General features: G+C 39.4%; 1 protein-coding gene across 1 annotated transcript in view; it reads left to right on the forward strand.

Annotated features, from left to right (window-relative positions):
• The window catches only part of COL1A2 (collagen type I alpha 2 chain), a 36409-nt gene that overhangs the window by 7296 nt on the left and 15973 nt on the right, over positions 1 to 13140 (forward strand). Inside the window, exons 7-29 of the mRNA XM_003782677.3 lie at positions 2619 to 2663; positions 2755 to 2808; positions 2900 to 2953; positions 3274 to 3327; positions 3730 to 3783; positions 4315 to 4368; positions 6027 to 6071; positions 6363 to 6416; positions 6519 to 6563; positions 6936 to 6989; positions 7499 to 7597; positions 7744 to 7788; positions 7900 to 7998; positions 8406 to 8459; positions 8587 to 8694; positions 9056 to 9109; positions 9212 to 9310; positions 10219 to 10272; positions 10739 to 10837; positions 11232 to 11285; positions 11787 to 11840; positions 11993 to 12046; positions 12292 to 12345. Of these exons, the coding sequence (XP_003782725.1) occupies positions 2619 to 2663; positions 2755 to 2808; positions 2900 to 2953; positions 3274 to 3327; positions 3730 to 3783; positions 4315 to 4368; positions 6027 to 6071; positions 6363 to 6416; positions 6519 to 6563; positions 6936 to 6989; positions 7499 to 7597; positions 7744 to 7788; positions 7900 to 7998; positions 8406 to 8459; positions 8587 to 8694; positions 9056 to 9109; positions 9212 to 9310; positions 10219 to 10272; positions 10739 to 10837; positions 11232 to 11285; positions 11787 to 11840; positions 11993 to 12046; positions 12292 to 12345 (1440 nt within the window). The remainder of the gene's footprint in view (positions 1 to 2618; positions 2664 to 2754; positions 2809 to 2899; positions 2954 to 3273; positions 3328 to 3729; positions 3784 to 4314; positions 4369 to 6026; positions 6072 to 6362; positions 6417 to 6518; positions 6564 to 6935; positions 6990 to 7498; positions 7598 to 7743; positions 7789 to 7899; positions 7999 to 8405; positions 8460 to 8586; positions 8695 to 9055; positions 9110 to 9211; positions 9311 to 10218; positions 10273 to 10738; positions 10838 to 11231; positions 11286 to 11786; positions 11841 to 11992; positions 12047 to 12291; positions 12346 to 13140) is intronic.

Raw genomic sequence — 13140 nt, forward strand, 5'->3', positions numbered from 1 at the left:
GAAATAATCTTTGGACATAGTAACCATACTTTTTATTTCAAAAGAGTACTTATGCTGATTACTTTTTTTACATTCTCTAACATCGCTTAGAATTTTAAGCCACCCTGAGAGATTCAAGTTCCTTGCACTTGTTGGAAAGGATCAAAAAGTTCTAATGCAGCTTGACCACTTTATAACAGAGTTTACACCGTTTTCCCAAGGTCATGCAGGAGGTTAATGACAGAACTAGAACTAAGCGCCAGGCAGATGTCTGATAGTCAACAGTGTCACAGTTCATGCATCTAGACCTTGACGAACACATTCATTTAGTCAACAACTATTAATTAGGAACCCGCAATGAGCCTCAAACTCTATGATGCATTAGAAAGATGACGGTGCATGTGACAGATACTGACCCTCCCTCGAGGAGTGAACAATTTAAAAATTGTTGCTTTTTTTCCATTTTGATAAAAATTCCTTTTTTAGTCTATTGATTATAAATCAATATGCAAGAGAATATGAGTAAAATTTAGTATTTATGTCACTCAGTACAAATATTCAGTATCATATTGTGTTATATGAGTAACACCTAGGAAATTTTCCTAGACAATAGTAAAGATGATAACCTATCCACCAGGTTAAGCTGCTAACAAGCTGTAGTGAGAAACTTCAGGCGAAAAGAACAGCTATGAGCATGCAAAATGTATCCTAGTAGATGTGGAATAGACGGGAAATTTTCCAGAAGCAAAAGCATTAGTTTGATTAAGCACTACAGTATTTAATGCGCAAACAAGTTAGTGGTTCTAATTAATTGTTTCCAGACAAAGGTATTTATCTTCCCAAAGTTACCATAGTAATATAAATTGTACCTGGACGGTGTCTTCCGTACTCAATCTTCAAAAGAAGATGTTCTGTTGACGCTAATGGTGCGTAATAAGCTAATACACTCTACGGGCGAGATAATATTTTCTGCAAATTAAAACTCTCACTTGAGAAGTAATGTAACTTTAATTGATGATTTCCAATTCCCTGATCTTCCCTGGTAATTTAAAATGTTCATATCTGAAATGAAAAGGTAGAGAGTGTTTCTCTTGGCTTTGTTTATATTGGATATTTGAAATTAGCCGTTTCAGCTAATGCTGGACATTAGTCAGTTTTAAAGCAGTACCTATATCTCAAGAAGCAGCGCTCTATCTCAAAAAGTAAAGTGCTACTAAATGGCATTTTGTAAAAAAAAAAAGCCCACAAAAGTTGTGAAAATTAATATGGATTTCAGATTCCCTTGTCTTTGGGATGTCTCTCTCAGGGCATCAAGCAGAGTGTCTTACTTTTAAACATCAGTGAAGAGTCACGTAAGCATTCACGTCCACACACAGGTACAAGCACGCGTAATCAGCAGGATGTGTTTCACACACAAGGAAGATAGGCAGTGAGGAAGGATTATGTTGGAAAATCAGCAACTATAAAATCCCACCAGATGCGCCAATGAATGAACAAGTAATCATAATCTGTCTCACAGCCTCCACAAAATAAACTCTACTTTATGGAAATGAAGTTGTTGCACATACATGGAAAAATAAATATAATTAAAAATGTATGGGGTCAAATAAAATAACTTTTGATATATGCCTGGAAACAGGACTTCAATTGAAAAGGGACAGGTTCTTTTAACGTTGAAGCAATCTCTAAAACTAAATGAATATTTCTTGTAATTAAGAAGAGGTCTGTTTTAAATAAAATTATTTTACTCTAGGCACAGAGTCCCCATGGTTGAAATGTCATGAACAAAATGACTCGAGACTTGCACGTGACATATTTTCAGCATTATGAGGAATGGACCCTACAGATGACTTTTCGCAGGCATTGATTACTGCAGAGGGGAATCAAAAATGTACATTTAGCTCAACACTAGTAGCAGTCTGGTTTAGTCCACTTTTGTGATATGGAAGGAACGAAGGGGAAAACAGTCTGCTATCATTTGGGCCACATTTTCACAAATAATATCATATAATAGACTCTTCCAGTAGGCCATTTCAATAATATTTTATTTTTCCTTCACCCCTCATTACATCCACTTTTGTTTGACATTTTCATCAGTCACCAACAGCCCTTAGAGGAGCTATAAGGTTCTAACAAACCCCCTCTCTCTAATCATTAAGAAAGACTTTTGATTCTTTTCAATTTATACCCCTCATGGCAATAAAAATATCAATTTCTTAGCTAAGTATGACATAGGAAGATGACATATGATCAAGAGAATGGGAATGCTTTGTCAGCTGCACAGAAGCAATCGTATATTCTGCACGTGTGTAAAGACCAGTGCGCGCCATTGCATCACAACAATATCAATGTAACAAATTGTACACAATTTTAAGGAACCTATGACTGCTCTATCCAGTTCTCCTCGAGTTCTGCCCATCTGAGTTGAGAAAAAGGGAAAAGGCAAGGGAGGGAAATAGTGGAGGAAACTTAGGTCGTTAAGTGCCTCCTTGGAAAGGACAAAAACTATGACATAAAACCAGGACAGTTTTGTTCATCTCTTTCCAAACAGTGTCTATGGCAAGACTGAGCACGTCCCATCTAACCCCATCAAGGCCTTGACAACTTACCAGGACTAACTGCCTTTGTCCTCTTTACAGGGGTTGATGGGACCTAGAGGCCCTCCTGGTGCATCCGGAGCCCCTGTAAGTACAAAAAGCTTATAACCTCTCTTATGTAAAGGACAGGGAATTAAAAGGTAAAAGCCTGGCATATGATATGTATTTTTTCTTATAGGGCCCTCAAGGTTTCCAAGGACCTGCTGGTGAGCCTGGTGAACCTGGTCAAACTGTGAGTACATTTTTCCCCCTTTGTGATAACTTTTTTCCAGGAAGTCTATGAATATAGCCTTAATGAAATGATGCATCTCCCATTTTCTTAGGGTCCTGCAGGTGCTCGTGGTCCAGCTGGTGCTCCTGGCAAGGCGGGAGAGGATGTAAGTGTTACTCCTCAGCACTTCCAAAATATACTTTAAATACTCCTGCCTCTATGAGAATTTCTAGCTCTGAACTAAGTATTCCGCCAAAAGCTAAATATGCCTGACCTAACTCTTTCCATATGGGAAATATTATTTCAATAAAATATTAATAAGCAGGCTTGCATTTAGGGAAATATAATTGTTAATTAAATATGCATTTGGACCCACATTTTTATGTGATGCCTTTTTACTCTGTTATAAAAACCAAGATGACTCCACTTTTGTCTGATGGTTGCCTAGAAGGTGTGGACTCTACCTTTCATGCTTTCATGTTTTAGGGTCACCCTGGAAAACCCGGACGACCTGGGGAGAGAGGAGTTGTTGGACCACAGGTGAGTCTTCATATACACAGTCCAAACATCAAAGGCCCCTCAGATATAAGTTGCTAAAATGGGCCTCAGTCTAAATAACAACACAGATGTCCCTCCAACTTGTAACACAAATCAGAGGCATCCGACAAAGAGCCTAGTTAAAACACGCACGTATTCGTTATTAAGACAGATAATGGAATATTAATTCTAACTAGCATACTATAAGCAACTAAGTTGTGTTTTCTATAAATACCATTGTCTTAGTTACTCACATTAGAGCAAGTTAATTTGTGGCTCTGTGTTTAAAAATTTATTAGTCTTTGATTCCAAGCTTGAACTTTGATGAGAGGTACTCTGGAGGGAAGAAATCATTGTCTTTTCATTCATTACAAAATATCATCTTCTTCTGTATTTCTTTCTCAGGGTGCTCGTGGTTTCCCAGGAACTCCTGGACTTCCTGGCTTCAAAGGCCTTAGGGTGAGTGCATTCTTTACTTCAATATGAGAAAATGCTGATTAATTTTGGGAGAATACTCAAGTGTATTTAAACTCCTGGGCGACACATACTTGCTTCTCAATTCCTGAAGTTTGCCCCAAGGGAGAGAGAGTTAAGGAGTAAGATTGCTTGAAAGTGGAGTGGGGTGCAGTTTTTTCAGCGTGTTCATAGTTACCAAGAAACAGGATCACTACAGAGAAAATTGTACAGAACCTGTATTATTTAATGGGCATTTACAACCAACCACCTGACAATCGTAAAACCACTAAGGATAGAAAGGATGGAAAGAATGTGAAGGAACGCTGAGTCCTACATCCTTCCCTTCTCCAGTACGGAAACATTAAGAGACTTATTTAAGGCAATGGAGTGAGTTTGCCAGGAGCTGGGACCCTGGACTCCATTCTACTGAAGCAGTCAAAAGATTCACCCAAGAGATAGCAATTAGAAAGAAGATTTTTATTTGACCAAGCACTACAATGGAACAGCATTGTAATAATAAGCCTTGCTTTTCAGGGACACAGTGGTCCAGATGGATTGAAGGGACAGGCTGGTCTTCCAGGTGCAAAGGTAAATGTTAAATTAGAAGCATTGTTTTTAAACAACTAAAATCCCCCGCTGATGAAGTGTTTCTGATTGTGTGTGAAAACCCCACACTGTACCCCAGAAGTGCATTAATGTACATAGTTACCATTCAATAAAAAAAAAGAAGAAATCCCCCATCACTCTGACTGCCAGAAAGTGTATATAGAACTGAAGACTACTCATATTCTAAAAAGCATCTTGTTTCCCCTTCTGTACTTCAAATCCCACACGTCGTGGGGTCTGTGATATTCTCTGACTAAAGGTCAATTATTAATGTTTATTAAATTCAATGTCTGTTAAATAATTGAGATAATAATGTTAATAGTTTCTTCCTCTGTTTCTTTTCCTCCTTCCATAATTTCGATGGATTTCTGTAGCCAAAATAAAAGTAAATAAACATAGTCAGATATTAGGACACTAGGTATTATTTTAAACTGTAAATTCTCCTTTGCCATGCACTAATTAGATGGGTACATTCATGTCACTATACACTTTTCAACCTCTTTCCTGTGATTTATCTGTGCACACTCAAAAAAATTTTAATTAGGTAATTAAAGTCTCCGAAGTGTGTTATCTCTTGGCTAGGCTCTTCTCTGACAGCGTTTTCAACTATAAAATGTTCTCTTTCCTATTAAGGAGATAATGTGATATTAAAGTGAATACCAACGTAATTACAAATTAATGAGTAACGAATACTAGCGGGACCAGAAAAGAACATGAATATGGAGAATCTGTTCTAACTTTCCAGCTGCCACACAAATGGATAAGGTCAAACTCATTCTCCCAAGAGCTCGATATAACAGCTCAGACTACTAATCACAGTATCATAAAATGTTAGTGCTGCCAGGAGCTTTGGAGACTCCCACACCTTGCAGATGTGGGACACTGAGGCTTAGTGAGAGCTAGTGACTTGCCCAAAGTCACACATCTCGTAGTTAGTAGAGCACAGGCTAGAAGTTCTGATCCCCCCACTGAGCTTGTTCCCAAAGAATATACTTTCCATGGGATCCTGGAAATGAAGGCTCCTGTTGAAGTCTCTTAAACCATGTTTTTTCTCTACCTACATCAGATTATCTTGAAGGAAAGTTGTTTTACTTGTTCCACAAGTAAATTAAATTATCCCACCACTACCGCTATCACCGTGGTTCTTGCTCAGGATAAGAGTATAGACTGGAAATAAATAGGACAGCTCTAAAAAATATTATTATGAAGCTTCAGTTTTTCATGTATATGTTATGGAAGTGATAACCCTGAGTGTTCAAAATAACTTCAAAGAGGCTAAATATGGTTATAGTAAAAGAAAATTTATCCTTTGCCATCTCTTTTTATAACACCCTTCCTTACTTATAATAAGCTAGTCTAAATGATACCCTGAATCTGAGGGGGAGTCTGGGGAGGGGTACACTCAACCACAACTCCTTAGTACCTTGATATTTGGTATTAGTTAAATAAAAAACTCCCATTTTAGCAATTTTTTAAAATGTATGTATCTGGCATAATTAAGAAACAATCTATATATGTAAGAAATGTTACAAAGTATGTGACTGATTCAAATTGAAGCAATAGGTTTAAAGACGCACCATCAGACAAAATAATCAATATATTTTTTATAATGAACAAAAATTCAATCCTTCTCTATGTAGGGTGAACCTGGTTCCCCTGGTGAAAATGGAACTCCAGGTCAAACAGTGAGTATTGATCACTTTATTGTGAATCTAGACGTGTACACTCTTTGTGAGCTGGAACTTCTTTAATGTTTTTGCTAATTACCATTTCTCTGGGCATTGTATTCTTTGATATTTTTCTAATAGCCTTCTGCATGCTTAATTGAAATCCACTACCTTTTAGCTGGAATTACAGCAAGACCTATTTATTTTTAGTGGATTCTTATGCATGTTGGAAATTGGACAAATCAAATGATGCCTGTGACTTTTTGAAAATGAGCATTCTGGGTTTTATTGAAATATTTCTACTTCTAGGGAGCTCGTGGGCTTCCTGGTGAGAGAGGACGTGTCGGTGCCCCTGGCCCAAGTGTAAGTGCTTCTATTTTTGCTTATTTTTCTCCTTTTTAAAGACTTTCTGATGACTGCTGTGTAATTCATCACTTCATCTTCCTCTTTATTTTTTTTTCATAGGGTGCCCGTGGCAGTGATGGAAGCGTGGGTCCTGTGGGTCCTGCTGTAAGTTTAGACACTGGGGAGTTTGGAGGGGGCTGAAAGTGTAGAGTGGAAGCTATTTTCTTCATTAATTTCTTGGAAAATAGCATCATTTCAGACAAATGCTCTATGAGATCTTTTGAAGCCTCCATTTATAGTACAGGCTATATATAAGTACTGGGGGCTTTTGATTGATGTACAAAGTAAAATCCACCCTACCTTGGATACTGTGAATGCCTTCCCTTTGATAAGATCCTAATGACAACAGAGTAGCTATCACTTTTTTTCCTTATCTGTATCAAATAATATCAAGACACTAAGCAACTTCAATCTTCCATCCTTATTTTCTTCATTTACTGGGAGCTAATTTCTTACCACCTTCTGCTTTGATTTCAGGGTCCCGTTGGGTCTGCTGGCCCTCCAGGCTTCCCAGGTGCCCCTGGTCCCAAGGTAAAAACTGATGACCACTGTCACTACCTCAAGAAACTTGTTACTGTGATGTGCAAGATCAAAGCTATGTTTGCACATAGAGAGTTAATTACAGCAGAATTACCTCAGTTAGTCCCTCCCTTCCAAATGGACACGGAATGACCAATTTTCTCACTCACCATTTGAAGTAGTTCATCTCCCTGCACTTGCACACTGTGATTATAAATACAGACCACATGGAAATGTACTCCTTGGGGCCCCTACAGGACATATCCCCAACTAGTCACACGGAAAGTCTGTGGACTGACCTGAGAGCCAAAGTCAACCACAGAAAGAAGTAGAGGGTAGCAATAATAGCCACGATGCAGAATCCCATAGAGAAAGTAGGAACTCAAACCCAAAATTCATCCTGATGAACCAGATAAGGAAAATGATTGTAATCCTGCAGATATTTCATAAAACTTGTCTTACGATCAGAGCTATGCTGTTTCATTATTTGCTGGTTAATTCCTCAGTGTCATTTCTTTTAGGGCGAACTTGGACCTGTGGGTAACCCTGGCCCTGCTGGTCCTGCTGGTCCCCGTGGTGAAGTGGGTCTTCCAGGCCTTTCTGGCCCTGTTGGACCTCCTGTACGTATCCATTGTCATTAACTTTTATTGAGTAGAAGAAAATAGGGAGGGGGGAAAAAAAAGAGGAATGAAGGTGGGGTCGGACAAGAAGATATGCTTTATATTTTACTTTAACTGATATCCTTCTCCCTTCCTTTTCTTCACAGGGTAACCCTGGTGCAAATGGCCTTACTGGTGCTAAGGGTGCTGCTGTGAGTATATCTGGGTGGCTAAACGTGCCGCTGTGGGGTGAAAGGCATTTTACGGGAGCGCCTACCCAGCCTGTTGCTTCATAATGGATCATGCTGCGTTCCCCTTCACAGGGCCTTCCTGGTGTGGCCGGGGCTCCAGGCCTTCCTGGCCCCCGTGGTATTCCTGGGCCTGTCGGTGCAGCTGGTGCTACTGGTGCCAGAGGACTTGTTGTAAGTGGTCACAGCTGTGACTTTCATCATCATCACTTTCATCACTTCATCACTAGCTAGACTTCCTGTAGTTTTATTACTCCCACCTTTCCCTTCTGTAGCATTTTTAGTTTGTTTTGCTAATACAAGTGTATGTATTTGTACGTATACTCCCTTCTCACAGACACACAGACACATCTCTCCTATTATGTTAGAACATTGCCTTAAAGGTAAATGAGGCAAAATTCTACAGTATTAATTGTATCCTTGCCACCAACACCATTCCTCTGTAGGCCATTTAAATATGAGCTTGGCACTTTGCCTCGAGTTTGCTTCTACCTTGACCCATAAATATTCCCAGAGATTGGTCTGCGATAGAGTTCTGGTAAATGTTTGTCATCTGACCACTGTTTTGTATTGGGTTCTAGGGTGAGCCTGGTCCAGCTGGCTCCAAAGGAGAGAGTGGTAACAAGGGTGAGCCCGTAAGTAGCTCTCTAACCATGATTTTATGGGGTTAATTATCCCTTCAATCCAGTTTCTCTAGCTGGATGTAATATAAAAATTACATTTCTACCCCTCCCCCCTTCTCTTGTTCTTTTCATTAAACAGGGCTCTGCTGGGCCCCAAGGTCCTCCCGGTCCCAGTGGTGAAGAAGGAAAGAGAGGCTCCAACGGTGAACCTGGATCTGCTGGCCCCTCAGGACCTCCTGGGCTGAGAGTAGGTTCCAAATGCTCCTGATACCAAGACACACCAGAGGCAGATAATGACACCCTTGAGTGGGAATTGGTCAAAATTACTAAGTGTGTTTTCTAGATGAAAGAAACATCTGCTTTCCATCTGCTTTATTAAATCAGTGGCTTTCAATTTGGGATGTTATAAAATTGGTCTGGAAACAATGTTGACCTACTTCTGCATGTTGCTCAGCCTCGCATTCCTTTGGGGTTCCGAGTGAAGTGTTTGGTTTGGTTTGCGTCTGTATCTCCCCCTTAGGGGGATCAGGCCAAGTGTTAATCAACTCTGCCTTATTGGATGCAAAAGTTTTCTCTAATTCTCTCCTGTTTCATGTACTCTCTTGCAGGGTAGTCCTGGTTCTCGAGGTCTTCCTGGAGCTGATGGCAGAGGTGGCGTCATGGTAAGTCCTCCACTCACTTCCTGGGAAGGAGCTCAAGACTTCTGGTGGTGGCAGTGTCATCAGCTTTGGCAATCTCCTCCCTCACACCCTTCTTTTTAATAGGGCCCTCCTGGTAATCGTGGTCAAAGTGGTCCTGCAGGAGTCCGAGGTCCCAGTGGAGATTCTGGTCGCCCTGGGGAGCCTGGTCTCATGGGACCCCGAGTAAGTTTCAGATGGATTCTGGACCTTCTTTAAGGGGTTTGTTAATACTGAAGATAACAATAAAAACATCAAAAATAGATTTGTTAGTAGACTTGCTGATAGTTGTCTTTTTAATTGAACTTTATCAAAGTTCAATAGATATTTTTGTGCATTTAATTAGTTCATAAATGTCCTCTTTATTACCTGATACAATGGCTATGAGGTTTTTGGGAGAACAGATCTATTTTAATATATCCAAATTAGGTTCGTTCTCCTATCAGCATGAATCCTTTATCTTAATTTGTGAGTTTTTTATAAGGTGTTCACGAAATATATTAGAACTATACATTATGAGTTTATTAGATTCATAAGTGAAATCATTTTTCCAGCAATCACAAAGTGGTCTAATGTATTCAGCATCACACTAGCTGTGGAGAAATAACCTTTAGATCTGTAGACACTGTAAGCCATAGCAATGGAGTAATTTTTTTTTTTTTGCCTCCATTATCTCTTATGGGTGAATATCAACTGTAATTGTACCATAAACAAGGAATAGGGACACCAAATATAGCAATAAAAAACCCACTTTGGAAATTGCTTTCTAAAAGTATTAGTTTTTCTATTATGAGGTAAATAATATGATACATTTTACCCATATAGCATGCTGCTTAACAGTTTCTTGAGATATCTGTAAATGGATCAGTTGCTCTAAAATTCAATAAAAAGAAAAGCACAAAACATAGAAAGTAGAAAATTTCCAAAGCTCTTTTCACACCTTCTAGCTAGCGGCTAATATCGCTAAATGATTTACCCTGGGCAACAAACAAAAAGTAGGGGGTGGGGAGTGCTTTTGTGAGATTTCAATTAATTTGAGCCTGGAGTATGTGAGTTAAAGTGCCAATAGAAAAGCATCCTCATTTGCTTTATAGGGTCTTCCTGGTTCCCCTGGAAATGTTGGCCCAGCTGGTAAAGAAGGTCCAGCAGTAAGTATTGCTCATTTTCCATTATATTCTCAAGGACACTTTTGCACCCTTATCAAGTCTATTTTGTGGCTTATTTATACATGAATACATTGAAAATAAATATCCGACACATACATCATCTGGGAACGCAGAGTAATAGATTGTAATTATGGAGCCCAAATGAATGCAGCCCTGAAAGCAGAGCGGGGAGGAGAAAAACGTGGCAGGGAAAATTGAAGCAGGTGACCGGGGTATGGCAGGAGCGGGGACAGGGGGAAATTGTGTATGTAAGAGATGGAATTGGCTGTGTGTGTGTACTGACATCCTATTTAGAAAAGGAAAATGGATTCATAATTTATTGACGCTTTGTACAAAAAGCTGTATGCATTCAGGAAACCATTCTGTTTCATCCCATGGCAGCACCATAAGCTTCAGTTTGAGAGAATGTGTTGATGCTGGGTAAACGTTGAATACACTCTGGTTTCAGGGCCTCCCCGGTGTCGATGGCAGGCCCGGCCCCGTTGGTCCAGCTGGAGCAAGAGGAGAGCCTGGCAACATTGGATTCCCTGGACCCAAAGGCCCCAGTGTAAGAGTCACCACAACTGTCCCTTCATCACCATGTTTTTGCCACATTTCACCAAATCTCTAGTATTCCCCTTCTGTGTGTCAATCAGTCCCAACCTTCTCAAGGGGGTTCCTGTCATCACAGGAAAACTACAAGCCATGGACCACATTAAAAAGGTTGCCTCCAATGCATCCATGCATCCCTGCTGAAATCCATCTCCCGAGTCCCACACCTCTGCAGACACACGTGCTTTTTATTGTATATGGAGCTGCGTGATGATGGATCATGCTTCAGAAAACAAAATCTTGAAAGAACACAAAAGCAAACTAGACAATAACCTTTCAGAATCACCATGGTTAATGTGACATTGAATGTGTAAAGTTGTCTTTTGTTTTGTTTTTAATTTGTATCATAGGGTGATCCTGGCAAAGCTGGTGATAAAGGTCATCCTGGTCTTGCTGGTGCCCGGGTAGGTGCTAACTTCTATACAGATCTATTCCTACATGATATTCCCCTAAGAGACACACTTCCATAGAGGCCATCGATTATCATTCTGTCACTTTCTTTCCAGAATGACATCCTCAATGGTCCTTTCACCATCATAAATTGTCTTTTTTTTTCACCAAATATATAAGATAATCAGCTATATAACAAATCAGAATATATGTTAAGTAAAAAAAAAAATACTTAAGAAGAATTTGGTTTTTATTTTATTCACCTGGTGATTATAAAGGTGTGGATACGAAGTCGTATTCTCTGGTCTTTATAAATTGCCTTTCTTTCATGGACTTCTCTGTGAGCCACATCAAAAGTTAGTAGGCAGTATCTGAGTTTGGACAAAAACCCACAATGAGTTTAATTCATGCTAATATGACAAACCGGTTTTGAGGAAACAATGCATGTGACTTTGAAGCCTCTTAAAGTGTCGAGCTTACAGTTGACCACCAGCTTTTCTGTTGAACATTTTTAGGGTGCTCCAGGTCCTGATGGAAACAATGGTGCTCAGGGACCCCCTGGACCACAAGTGAGTATTTCTCTCACTCTTGTGCTTGTCTGCACTAGAATGTATCTAGTGCCTCCAAATGACCATTTCTACTTTCCGGTCCAACAGTTATATAGTTAGATGATAATGGTGGTATACATTGCTATTTCTGCTATCTTTCCTATGATTTTTAGGGTGTCCAAGGTGGAAAAGGCGAACAGGGTCCCGCTGGTCCTCCAGGCTTCCAGGTAAGTCAACTAAAACACACAATAATCCTGCCTTTGGCCAGACTATCAGCTGTAAATCACGCTTTGATTTCAGAATTGAAGCAAAGAAAGGTGCATTTTTTTCAAAAACAAACTTTTGTGTAATGCTTTAATAACATAGAATCATGCTCTACTTGACATTTGGTAGTCCCTATTCCCAAATTCAATTATTAGCAAATGTCCTGAGCACAGCCGTAAGATTGAGATTTGTATGTCTTTTCACTTAGGGTCTTCCTGGCCCCTCAGGTCCAGCTGGTGAAGTTGGCAAACCAGGAGAAAGGGTGAGTAAAATAAGTGATAGTAAATTCACCTCCATTTCAGAATTTCCCCATTTAATTCCCTACTGCAGCGCAGTTATAAAATGAAAAGGGACATTTCATATGTTAACAGTAGAGTTCTACATGCGTTGGTGCTGATGGAGAGAATGAGCCAACTTACTTTAGTTCAACTTACTTTGTTTTATGGATTTAATGAAACATCACATGATGGAATAAAATCCATCAAGGAATATTTCATTTACTAGCTTTAGTTTTTTCACTGTTCTTGGTCACGTTAAAATACAAATTATTTCCTTCTCCATAGTGAACAAGTAAACGCACTGATTTTCCATCAAACTAGATCCTGAAAAATTGCTTTTAATGTTTTTCTTGGCATTCAGACATGACACGGCTATCCACAATCAGGGCATGAGTTCTGAGTCATTTTCTCTGTAATTGTGATGAATGTGTCTCAATTTAGTTACATTCTGTGGCCTAGTCTCCTTTGTCAACAGTGGGGCACATTAAGGAGACAGCTGGTCAGTAATAAAAGAGATACACTTGGGTGTACAATTAACTAGGTAATGTACAGAATATGATAATTTCTATTAAGAAGACAGTCTGTTATATAGCTAAAAATAGGCCGTGTCTGATATTGTTCATGTTTACTTACCATATTATCAAAGGAGATAGTCGGTTTTGTCGCTTTTTTAAACACAATAAGCTAAATAATGGGAAGTAACTGTTTGGATATCGAGCTCTGCGATATATAACATTTTTGATATCAGTAGAATTCTGCCTCACGTTTTTATCTTTGCA

This window comes from Otolemur garnettii, unplaced genomic scaffold (genome assembly GCF_000181295.1).
Source record: "Otolemur garnettii isolate 467f Iridium unplaced genomic scaffold, OtoGar3 scaffold00005, whole genome shotgun sequence".
Lineage (NCBI taxonomy): Eukaryota > Metazoa > Chordata > Mammalia > Primates > Galagidae > Otolemur > Otolemur garnettii.